This window comes from Xenopus tropicalis, chromosome 3 (assembly GCF_000004195.4).
Source record: "Xenopus tropicalis strain Nigerian chromosome 3, UCB_Xtro_10.0, whole genome shotgun sequence".
Taxonomy (NCBI): Eukaryota; Metazoa; Chordata; class Amphibia; order Anura; family Pipidae; genus Xenopus; species Xenopus tropicalis.
In genome coordinates this window covers 42,018,721-42,031,932 of record NC_030679.2, presented here as the reverse complement: position 1 = coordinate 42,031,932, position 13,212 = coordinate 42,018,721, and the positions used below count along the sequence as shown (strand labels likewise).

Here is a 13,212-nt window from a genome sequence, read left to right as displayed (position 1 = left end):
TTGTGCAACACATCACCCCCGCCCCCCCATCCCATTATCCCACAAGAAGGTACCCATATAGCAGAGGCAGGGACCAAGAGACAGACCTTGGCACTTTGCATCCCTGTTCCACCCCGGGCAGCTGCTTGTCACTCACCTCCTAAAGTCAAATGGCATTGTGCAATAGCAGGGGGCGCTTGCCTGGAGGTCTGGGGGGCTGATTTAAAGGCACCGCTGCCAGATAATCAGCACCAAGTGACAAGGCTCCTCTTCAAGCCTGCCGGCTACACACAAAGGAACTGGCGTCAGAACAGGACGCTTTGCAGCTTGTGATTGGCTGGCAGATCCGGAGGAGAGAACACATCCGGCTCCAGCACTTCAGGCTCCTTCTCCCACTGGGCAGCAGCCCCTCCCTCCCTGCTTTGCTCCTGCCCGAGGAAAGTTGGGAAAGTCTCCTTGCCTTTCACTTATGCGGGCATCTAATAAAAACCTCCGTGTGCTGCTCTGAAAAGGTCTCTTGCTTTCCACTCATCAGGTCTGGCATCAGACATCATCAATTGAGCGCAGGAGGCACCGCTGGGTGCAACGCATGGACAACTTTAATGAACCATAAAAACAGACTCACCCAGGCACATGGAATATTAATTTTCATTAAAAGTTACTTGTAGGTCGTGTTGATTGTTGTTCACTGACAGGTCTGCTTTTATAAGTACTGGTATGGGACCCATTATCCAGAAAGTTCAGAATTACGGAAAAGCCATCTCCCATAGACTCCATTATAAGGAAATAATTCAGATTTTTAAAAATGATTTCCTTTTTCTCTGTAATTATAGAACAGTACCTTGTATTGATCCTAATTAAGATATATTAATCCTTATTGGGGGCAAAACAAGCCTATTGGGTTTATTGAATACAAAAATGATTTTAAGCAGATATGGAGATCCAAATTACAGAAAGACCCCTTATCCAGAAAACCCCAGGTCCCAAGCATTCTGGATAACAGCATATCTGTAATTGGTACTTCCTAAACCTGACCTGTTTTAGCAACCTTACTGTCCTTTCTCAACCTGTCAGTTATAGCTCCTAATGTTAAAGGTCTACTCCAGCACAGCTATGGCAGCCCCCTCAGAGAGAACAAGGAAAGAATAGATAGGCGATGTAACAACATCTGCAAATATTTTTTGAGGCAAAATTATAAATAACATTCGAGGACAATGCTATGATAGATGAAAAAATAGGTTCAATTTCCAGTGTCACTATCTCTAAGCAATGAGTTGTACCTGAGAAAATGCCTGCTTTTGCGTTTTCGGTCTGATCTCCGCTCCATGTAGTTGTACCCAGGTGGAAGCTGCAATTGTCGGTGCAGCTACAAGCAGATGCTGATTAGAAGGGTCCACTTCTCTCCACCTGATTGGGCTAGTGCCACACAGGCCTGATTCTTAGCCTGCAGAAAACCACAGGCACCAGCTTCCTACCTTGCCTGCACCCAGAAGCATTGTCTCCACCCGGGTGCAGGGAGACACAGTGGATATTGGCTGGAAATGCGAAGTCTCAGGTTTTTTGGCTGATGTCTGCCACGTCTGCCTGTACCCGGGTGGAGACAATGCTTCCACGTGCAGGCAAGCTAGCAGGCTGGTGCCAGCGTGACGCAGGCCAAGAATCAGCCCCACATAGCTCTAGCCTTAGGGTGCAGTCACACAGAGCATTTGCTCCACAGATCTCCGCCAGCATTACGCTGGCACTAGCCTGCTAGCTTGCCTGCACCCGGAACCATGGACTGATGGCTGGTATTGTCTGGAAAATCAAAGTCTTGCTTTTTTGGGCTGAAATCAGCTGCGTTTGCCTGCATGGGGGCAGAGACAATGCTTCCGGATGCCAGCATAGGGGCTGATTCTAGGCCTGCAGAAAAATCAGGCCAGTGTGGCATTAGTGTAACTGCTGATGTTATTTGCAAAGTCTACAATATTTGGGTTTTTTTTGTCTAATGCTATATACAAGCAGAGGAGGATAGGAGGGCATACTCAATGCTAAGATTTCACTTAAGACCAGGTTATTCATATTTAATTAAAAATACATATCTTGTGAACCTGCCCTGCACCTCACTGATCGGCCCAAGCACTAGGCTGTCTAGGCCAGTAGCAACAAGCCTGGGCTGTTGCTGGTGTAAGACAATAAGGGTAGTTATTATGTGTTGTGCAGCAATCGGGTGCATGCATAATAGGGGGTCTAAGTAAATGACCCTTAATATATCCTGCAGCTCCATAGACCTGCCTCTGCCATTGGAGCTGTTATCTGCATTTCAATTGCAAGTCACTTGGCTGGGATTTGAGGCACACTTTATGAATAAAGTTTCACTATTGATTCCATTAATTAAAAGTATGTGTGCCCAAACATGCTCCTTGCACCAGCCCAGTCTGCTTTGATAGATTGTGTGCAAATGCTTCTATTTATGGTGGAGATAGGGTTGCCACCTTGCTGGTAAAAATAATGTTTATTGTCAATATTATTAAAAGCAAGAAGGTCAAATCAGTGCTGGTGTCTACTCTCCACACAAGCAATTGAATCAAGTGAATCGCTGGTGGAAAGGCATACGCAGCGTTTTGTTTTCTGAAATTGCACAAAGTTTCCTGCGCAGGAAACTGACCTGTCATGACAGGTTCACATCAACAGGATGATGCAGTCTTGGCCCAACAAGATTTTGAAATCTGCTTGATTGATATCTAACAAATTTTTGGTCTGGAGGGTCCAAGCTGGTAGCTCTTATCAAACCATGTGTGGCTAGTTTCCGTTAGAGGGTTAGTTCACCTTTAATTTTTAGTATGATGTAGACTGATATTCTGATTCAATTTGCAGTTAATATTCGTTTTCTATTTTGTTTTCAGGAGCTCTCCAGTTTGGGACTCCAGCAGCTATCTGGTTGCTAGGGTTCAGCTTACCCTAGCAACCAGGCAGTGGCGCGAATGAAAGAACTAAAAAAGGAGAGTGTCTGAATAGAAAGATTAGTAATAAAAAGTTACAAAAATAAAACTGTAGCTTAATAGTGCAAAAGCTTTTTTGCTGCCCATCCCAGAGCCCCTATTCTGAAAGCACTCTTACCTTCCAGTTTGTGCCTGTATGTTACCCAACCACTCAGATTGTAAGCTCTACGGGGCAGGGACCTCCTTCCTACTGTGTCTCATACCACATGGCACTTATATATATATATACATATATGTATTTATTGTATTTATTTATTATATCACTCATCCTCCCTGTGTGTAATTTTGTATTCTGTAAGACTGTACAGCGCTGCGTACCCTTGTGGCGCTTTATAAATAAAGTTATACATACATACATACATACAAGATAAAAAGTGGCACAACACAAAGACCCAGGAGTAACCCATAGCATACAAAAGAACCAAATATTTGACTACCTATGCCTACCAAACTTTTCTAGGAGCACAATGGGCCTAATGTAGATGCTAAATTGCACAATTGTACAAGAGTGGTTATCCTTAGCAACCAACCAGCAATTAATATGATCAGTTAGAAAAAAAAATAAATAAAGGTCTGCTTGGTTGCTTTTGGCAACCATAGTGGTACAGTTCATACTGTATATAGCCACACTGCTGTGCTGAGGATGCAGGATCATAAACAATGGGAAAGCTGCCACAATGTATATGAAAAGATGGGGAAAAAGAGGTCTGCAAATGGTGTCAATTGTCGCAACTGCTCCCCCCCTTCCTGTTAAATGTTAAAACATTAACATAGTTTTACTGGGGAACAGAGTTAATGGGTTTTATCTGCAGTACTTATTGTCAAGGGAGGGTCTGTACTTAGTGTTCTTTTAGGGCTTGGAACAAGTAAAGAAAACATGACTAACTGTTAACACTGTGCTCCTGCTGATCATTACTACCTTTATTTATGCTGCATAACATTTACTGGGTACATTGCACATTCCAAGCGCCTAATAACAGCTGTCATCACCAATTGTTTGCAAACTCACTGTAGCTCATTCCCACCATATGTCCTGCTGAATACTCCTCCAAAGATCCATGTTCCACTAATTCGTTTGTTGTGTTTGCAAGATGTGAGGCTATTCATTTACAACCAGAGTGGGAATAAACTATTTGAGTTTAAACAGCAAGGTAAATATATTTGTACAAGATGTAATTCATGCTAGCAATTTCTCCCCGTCAGACATAGTAGTGGGTTTTCTCACAGCACTTCCTTCTTGCTACACACCAACAAATTGTAATTTCTAACATGCTGGGCTTGTGTTTATCTAAGGTACAGAGTGACTGGGCAAACAAACCATTTGTGGATGTGTTTAACCGTTTTACTCATGGCACATGGTTTGCTAATCCGCTGCCTTCTTCACTGGTCGCCATTCACATGGAGTGGATTTCTGCACGGAAACACAAACTGTACATTTTTGAGCCAGAATCCGCTGATCTCATGCCTGTCAATGCACACACCAAGACCAAACTGGCAATCTGTAAATTGTAAAAAGAGGGGCTGCTGCAACATGCCATAAACAGTCACTATTTAGTGGGCTGGTGGGGGGCTGTTTGGGCATGAAATGCCATGGCCTATTTTGAATCCCAGTCCAGGCCTGACACACACAGGATGCAAAAGACAGCAGATCAAATTTTTATAGTTTTCATCTCTTTAAGATCTTTTATTTTTAGTTTCTGGATAAAACCCATGGGGGGCAGAAGGCTTTTACTTTGCATTTTGGTGTGCTTTTTGCTTTATATATGTCACACGTGTCTGTCCCATCGATGGCCAACTTTGGAGAAAACATATAATGATAATAATCACAGTGAAAAAGCCAAAGGTTAGGCTAAGCAGTAAAAACATAGAAAACAGGGATTAGGTTAAGGGCACTTTCCGTGGCATCAAAGCACAATGTGCACAGGCACACCTTACTTGCCTCTCCTTAATTTCTGCCCGGTGCACAACTTCAAAGGTGAACACCCCTTTATTCCCTGTAACATAGCACAAATTAAATCCTGCACATGGAAGCTCTTTAACACAGGAGCCCCTTTGATTTATTGTGTAAAGCAGAATACACAAAGTTTTGGGGCATGCAACCTTCATTAGTTAAGAGACAGGCCCCCTGAAACATTGTGTATTCTGCTTGACACAATAAACCACAGGGGCTCCTGTGTTAAAGAGCTTCCATGTGCAGGATTTAATTTGTGCTATGTTACAGAGAATAAAGGGGTGTTCACCTTTGAAGTTGTGCACCGGGCAGAAATTAAGGAGAGGCAAGTAAGGTGTGCCTGTGGATTTTACTAGCCCTATGGTGAACAAGATTGCAGACTAGGATTCTAATTCGAGATGGTCCTACTTGTGTTATGCACATGTGTATTTATGTCACTATCCTCCTATGTTACTGAAGCCTCTAAGTTTAGCTCTGTTCTGGATTCTTGCTGAATCCAGTTATGGGTGCCTAGCCCATGTACCAGGAACCTGTTTTCCCTGTACCCAGATATCGACCCTGAGACTTTGCTGCCTGCCTTCAGCCCTTGTGATCCTTTTGAACATGACTTTAACTATTGGTAAAAATTAACATCTTTAGCCGGTGGGCCTGCTATCTATCATGATGAATATCTCCACATGCTGAGCATGATATCATCTTGCCCTTGGCAGAGGAAAACAAACCTCTTTTCTTAATACTAGTTTCTTTTTAGCAATTACAGTCAGTGTTTCAAATATATGATTTAAGACCATTAGTCATAATAATATCTGTAATTGGTATATCTGTCATGTCTAGGATATTTACTTTAATTCCTGGCCAAAATCATTTTATTACAGTGTTTTATTTGAAACCATTACGAGATAAGCAGCCATCTAATGACCCTCCATTAAATCATTAATGGCAGTGCTGGAATACTTACAGCCTTTCTGTTAGCTTGTGAAAAGTTTTTTATGACAGCATAACACTGCTACAATGATTTAATTTACACTTACAAAAGTGGGGTGAAGGAGAGACATAGATGGTATAATTTATGTAATATTGTGCTTATGTACAAACTTGCAAACTGAGCGGTCCTATAACAAGGAGACTTAAGGTGGCCATACACGTGGTCAGATGTGCCACACACCATTCAGGGCTGAATCGGCAAGTAAGGAGGTAGAAACAATAGGATTTCTACCTCCTTCTGCCGATTCAGCTCTGAAGGGAGATTTTGATTAGGCGCCTTCTATGGCGCCCGATCAAAATTTTCCAACTGGTCTGATCGGCGAGTCGGCCGATATCAGCAGGTTCCTGCGATATCGGTCGACTCGCCGACATACCATACACGCACCGAATATCGTACGAAACGAGGTTTCGTACGATATTATCGGTGCGTGTATGGCCACCTTAAGGTTTCTGCATCTGGGAGTCCCGACACCTTCTGGGGACATTGTTTAGTATACACAGAAAATGCTAATTTCTTGCCACACTGACTTTCGAAGAGCAGCTGATTCACATAATAGGCTGGTGGATAAAACTCCACATGTGGCATTAGTTTAAGATAGTCATATAATTATACCCTCTCCCTGCAACTAATGCCAATACAGGAGATCAGCCTGGTTTGATAACCTTCGGTGCAAGGCTCCTTTTTGCATGTCGGACTTCCAATCTAACCGTTATTTCTAGTGACATGGGCACAGGCCCGGATTTGTGGCGAGGCCACAAAGGCCCAGGCCTAGGGTGGCAACAATTTTGGGGCGGCATGCCGCCCGCCACACCGAAATTCTAAAATTTGCTGCCATACGGAGCAATGGGGACCTCTCCCCACTGCTCCGTATGCTAGTATAAACGGAAGCGCATGCGCCCTGCGAGGGGGAGGGGGGGTGTTCGCGAATGTGTGTAGACCGTAATGCGCATGCGCAAGGGAGCAACCTATGGGGCGGCCGGATTACAAATCCGGCGCTGCATGTGCACTGGCACACCATTAGTAATTTGGACTCATATTGACTAAGATTTACTAAAGACGCTAATGTTCCATTTGTCTAAAAAATATAAGTTTTGTTAGATTTGAACAATTATGGTTGTTGCAAATGTTGTTCATTCCATTGTTTCAGTTAGCCTGTTATGATACAGCATTAAAAGTGTAAAAACTGCATTATTTAGTGTCTGACCATTTGAAGCAATAGTCGTGTGACTGTTGGATCAAACCAGAAAATGTCACTCATGAAGGAGTATAGAGGGTTATTCTTTATATGGGCCAAATAATTTAGTAAGAGCAAATTGGCAATACACATGTATGAAGCCCACCTTACTTGCACAACTCTGACAACAGCCATTCTGATTACATCCATCCAGGGTTGTCCCACTGGTGGGCCAGATGTGGCTCTCCAAAGGATTTTTATGGCCCCCAGTTTGGTCAGAGGCTCCATAGATGTTACTATATGACATTATAATTTTAAAGGGGTATTTACCTTTAAGTTAACTTTTAGAATGGACAGTTCTTAGCAACTTTTCAATTGGTCGTCATTTTTTTGATCGTTTTATAATTACTTGCATTCCTCTTCTGACTCATTCCAGCTTTCAAAAGGGGGTGGCCAAAAACTATTGCTCTTTCATTGTTGTTGTTAGATTTTATTACTTATCTTTCTTTTCAGACCCACATCTACTCAGTTTCTCATTCAAATCACTGCCTTGTTGCTAGGGTAGTTTGGAACCTAGCAACCATATAGCTGCTAAAATTCCAAACTGGAAAGTTTATGAATAAAAATCTAAATAACTCAAAAACCACAAATAAAAAAATTTAAAAAAGCACTCCCTTCAGCATACTAAAACTTAATTTAAAGGTGAACAAGCCGCATACTTCAGTCTGGCCCTCCATCTTGGTGTAAGACATATGACTTGCTCACTACATGTAGTAAGGATAGACAGCGCTGATGTAAAGGATTACATTCCTAACTCACCACTTTAGATTTAATATTGTTGGGAAGAATAAATGGGTTACCAGGAATGCAATTAGCAGAAATCATGATATACTGTGTTGATTGGAAAATAACTATGTTACTTTAAAATGAATTGTGTTTGTTATCAATCATGTTTAAATGTACTGTATAAACCTTTCTCTCTTAAAAAAACTAGAGTTATAGACATCATTATGAACCTATGCAGCCAACTAAAGTGTAAACAGTCTTTATATAAACATTGACTCATTTACTGTGAAATGCAAGTTATGTCATCTAACCACATTCAGTTTTTCCTTTATAGTTAACATATGACTGGACAGAGCCCAGTCAAATCTGGGTGACTTATTAAAATAAGATAGAAATAGGTTGCATTGGGTTCTGGTTCATCTTTATACCAGAAGGGCTGGGCACAAACTACAAAAAGCATGGCAGTTTGTGCCCCTTTTTTTGGACTTTGCACTCTGCCCATAGCACTGTGTACTCCTCTACACTTTAAAGCTAATAATCCAATCAGATACCATCCACTCCATCTGTCTGTCAATGCAACACATATGCTGACAGATCTGCCGCTGATGCGCCTCTTGATAATGTTATTTAAAAATAATGTCACCCTTTTTGGATCATTGCAGAAGTGAACCTAAAGCCAACATGCACAGGCTGGAATTTGTATCACATTCTGCAATTTGCATTATAGTTAACAATAAGACACTGCTAAAAACTGGAATTGAATAGCCATATTGGAAGATCCAGATGTGTTTATTGCTCAGTTCAGAAACCCCACAGGTAAGTAGGTTCATTGAAGAAGGTGGGATTATGAAATAAGTGGTCACGGGGACATTGGTGTTTGGGAGGATAATGGAAGAAACTGTACTATGACTCTTGGACCTCTTGCTATAGCCCTGCTTCCACACTGGCATGGAACAACTTTATCATTCATGTGGTAGTTGTACACAATATTCCCTAATTTTTTTTGTTACTGCATATCCTGCAATGATTTCATGTGTGCTTCCTCTTTATGGCTGAAATTGTTACGGGATTTATTTGAGCACATTTTGCTTAAATATGATGCAAATTTGCGGCTTTCTATAGTCACTTCCTCTTGTGAGTTCCAGTTAACCTCATCATGGTAAAAATAAGCAATTTCAAAGGCCTGGAAATCATGTAACACCGTGAACCCAAACACTTGACAAGCATATAGGAATTAAATCAACACACACCTCATTTATGTACTTTTAGCTCCCAATATATAACTGAATTCCCATCACTTCTTACTACTAATAATATACTGTCATTTTGTGCCACTTTCTAGGCTTCAACCATTAATACAAAAATCCCCCAGCATATTAATACAACATGATCATATGAAGAAAACAAATTCATAGTTTGGGCTGTCAAAGATGTAGTATAGGAAGAAAGACAAAAATATTAATATAATACTGCAGTTTCTGCTACAATGACTGCTGCTTGTTACTGTAGCTTACCTCGGTGTAAACCTTGGTGACAATTCCATGTTTATTCTTTAAATACTGTATATACTCGAGTATAAACCGATCCGAATATAAGCTGAGGTCCCTAATTTTACCTAAGAAAACTGGAAATGTCTAGTGCAGAATGGGGCAGGTGAGAACGGTAAATGAAGATGAATTTGGGAGTGGGCCAGGGCACTGGAGGGTCTGGTTGCGGGTGGCCTAATTTGCACACAAAAGACAGAGGGTGCTAGTCTGGAGGGACCCATGGCACCCGACTCCCGAGGGTGACTTTTTCAGCACATTTTGGGTGCTGAAAAACTAGGATTATACTCGAGTATATACAGTACTTAATTTTCATTCACAAATGGATGTTTGAATTGGCAGTTCTGACTCAACATAAAAATGGAGATTAGACTACATTCTAGGAATGCTTCTTCATAGAGCAGGTATAGCATGTCCTTTCCTAATATCCGGAATTCTTGGGATCTGGGGTTTTTCACATAAGGGATTTTTTCATAATTTGTATCACCATACCTTAAGGGGGTGATTTGCCAAAGCTCAAATTCATATTTTGACTGCAATTCATTTTTTTTTCATGCTAAAGATCATTTATTCAAATAATGGTTTAAAAAAAAATATTAATTTGAGAATTGTTATATTTGAATATTTTTAAAATTGTTTTGCCCATAAAGGATTCATACAGCTTATTAAAAACCACATACACCTGTATACCTGTATATATTTTCTCAATAATTAGAAATAACATACTGCAAACTCTCTCCCTTTGAATGTACTAGTTTAAAAAAGATTTCCGCTGACATACTATAAAACAGAAAATAACCTTTGTAAGGTTATGAGGAATAATTCTGTTTATATAACACAGTTTCTATATCGTTGGAAACATACTGGATCTATTTCCTTTGTGTATGTTTATATAAGCCTGTCTAAACTCCAGTGATGAGGGTTTGTAGAACTAAAAGTCATCCTGTGACCCTTAGCAGATGCTGTGGTAGGGGTGGAGGCAAGCAGTAGATGATAATAGGAGTAGAACCTATGCAATAGCTAAACATGGAACACATTTCTCAGAGCTTGTTACTTGGGAAAGGCAAATTTTATTTTAGGGCTCTGGTACACGGGGAGATTAGTCGCCCGCGGCAAAACTCCCTGCTCGCGGGCGACTAATCTCCCCGAGTTGCCTTCCCTCTGCCATCCCACCGGCGAACATGTAAGTCGCCGGCGGGATGGCAGACGCGGCAGCGCGATTTCGGGAAATCGCCGAAAAAGCCTCGCGAGTCTTTTTCGGCGATTTGCGCGAAATCGCGCTGCCGCGTCTGCCATCCCGCCGGCGACTTACATGTTCGCCGGTGGGATGGCAGAGGGAAGGCAACTCGGGGAGATTAGTCGCCCGCGAGCAGGGAGTTTTGCCGCGGGCGACTAATCTCCCCGTGTACCAGAGCCCTTATGGGCTGCCATTCAGAATAGAAATCTTCATTACATTTGTAATGAGTGAATGTTCCCTTTCTCTCTCACTCAAAATTAACTGGTGGAAAAAATATTCTGCTAACATATTTTATAACAGTAAACTATTAGTTTTATGTTTACAAGGATTTTTAGCATTTTATAATAACATTAATTTTATGTACAGCATGTACATATGGAGACACAATGGGTCTATTTTCTTTAAGTATTTTGAGATTAGATTGTCCAAACTTGCTTGAGGTGGAGATTACAATGTAGTATACTCTGCTCAGAATGTCATTGTAGATGCAAACGTACAATTTTATTAAAGCAACTGCATTGCACCTACTAGAGTTACATCTGGTGGACGCAACTCTGTGGGTGCTTTGTTGCAAATTGGGGCGCAGTTGCACCAAATATTTTCTGCCTTTAAGTCTGCCTGGTGTCATTTTCAGTGTTTGGCATTTGAGAGAAGTGTGTGTGCTATTCTTTTGGCACAAGTGTGCTGTGCCTATTGACACAGGGAGCAGAGAGAGCCCTGGAACTACCGCCTGGTCCAGAGATAGCAGTAGCTCCATGCTTTCCCAGGGAAAACTGCTGCTTCAAGAAATTCCATTGTAGTGCTTTCCAGAGATATTTAAAACCTAGTTTTTAGGTTTTTAGGAATTTTTTTTCCTGTTTGATTACAGCTATGCCATTTGTCCTTTATGGCCTTTTTTTTTCATTTACAAAAAACATGTGCTGGGAAAAATGAAATAAGAAAAAAATGACAGCATAATTGTGTTAATTTTATGCATTTCAGTCTTGGTCACAAAAGGAGAAGTCAAAAATGTTTAGTCATAACTCTCCTCCTACATTGCCCCAGTTAAATCCCATACTTAAGAAAGAACCAAGGCTTTAGCTATAGCCAGCTTTAGTAGTCCGAGAAGTTTCCACAGAACCACTGCATGTGATACTCTCAGACTATGACTGTATCACCAGAATGGATTTCCCAAAGAATACTTATAACATTTTAATTGGTTAAACAGACACTTTAAAAAGTCCTAAAATAAGCAAAAAATTGCACACAAGATACAGTAGTATACTATCAAATGTGTGGTAGTATGGTATATGTGTTATTTGTATTACAGTATGGTACGACAGACCTTTCTCTTATTTATCAACTGTGGCTAGAATCTAAATTGATCGTATACAGTATTTGTCTTAACAAGAAATAGAGGGGAGAGATAAAAAAGAGCCTTGGATTTTTTGAGAACAAGCCCATTTACCGTTATAATTTAAGGACAAAGTTGCCATAATAGAGAGCAACAGCACAAGGAAAGATCGCTATTAGATCAGAAGTGCTTGCTCCTTTGTGTTTGGCAACTGCCATACGTACTGCCATATTAATTCAGTCACAAGGTCAGTAGACCATATTACCATTTTGTTTCGTTTGAAAGAATCAGGGCAGGAAGATGCATTTTTCTTTTGTGAGGCTACACTAGAAGGCATTCTGCTGGAATTATATTTGAATATATATCAGTTTATTTATTTATTTTTTGTTGGTAGTCTAACCCTACCTAAATCTTTAACATTTTCCAGTTAGTAACCCATTAGCAATGGGTTTTTGGGTGACTATATGGCAACAAGGCACAATAATGGCTCTTTACAAAAAAAACCTGTGAGTAGAGATGGTTAGAGCCTCTATAGAAGCCAGGAAAAACTACTTTATATAAATGTACATTGATCCATCATATCTATCAGGCAAACACAAAGGGAAAACAATAAACAAGTCAGAGCCTCCTTTGTCTAGTTTAGAAATAATGTAGACCTTGCTCTCAATTAAGCTTAGCTACTGTATGTAATACACTTGGTGGAGGGTGCAAGAAATATAAGTTCTAGTTACCATTCTATTCAGGATTGCCATTAAAAATATCCCACTTATTACTCTTTCTAAATAAATATGAAGATGCAATAGCAATTGTTATGGTTGCAGAATATAGTTCATTTAAAAGTGACTGTTTATTTTGTGAAATGATTCACACATTTGTCCTTATAAAAGCAGGAATGAAAAAAACAACCTTCAGTAGTAAATACTGTGTACAAACACACGAGTTTTAGACTTTGTTCTTACCAAGGACAAGGTTGTGGGCATAAGTGTGAAAATAACTGTAAATGTGCCTTCTGCTGTTTCGATTGATCTTGACATTTCTGGTTGGAACAAACGGCTTGCTTAAAATACAGAGACTGATGAGCTGATGCACTAAAAATAGAGAGAGCCTTACTTGTGTATAGAGTTAGCATTAAACGTGGATGTATTTAGAACAGCAGAGGAAGAGGCTGTTTCCTAAAATATAGTAGGTGAGATCATAATCAAAATAAATAGGTTTGGCCTGGCTTGATCGCTGACAGCTCTGTTG

At 40.6% G+C, this 13,212-nt stretch overlaps 1 protein-coding gene across 2 annotated transcripts in view; it reads right to left on the bottom strand.

Moving 5' to 3' along the window:
• Positions 1 to 1,321, bottom strand: part of ergic1 (endoplasmic reticulum-golgi intermediate compartment 1) — a 74,123-nt gene extending 72,802 nt beyond the window's left edge. Inside the window, exon 1 of one of the 2 annotated variants that reach the window (XM_031898819.1) lies at positions 1,260 to 1,321. In XM_031898819.1, coding sequence (XP_031754679.1) covers positions 1,260 to 1,306 — 47 coding nt within the window. In that variant the 5' untranslated portion in view covers positions 1,307 to 1,321. Of the gene's footprint in view, positions 1 to 136; positions 499 to 1,259 lie in introns of those variants that run through there. The other variant, XM_031898820.1, reaches the window with a different exon arrangement.
• Between the last annotated feature and the right edge of the window lie 11,891 nt (positions 1,322 to 13,212).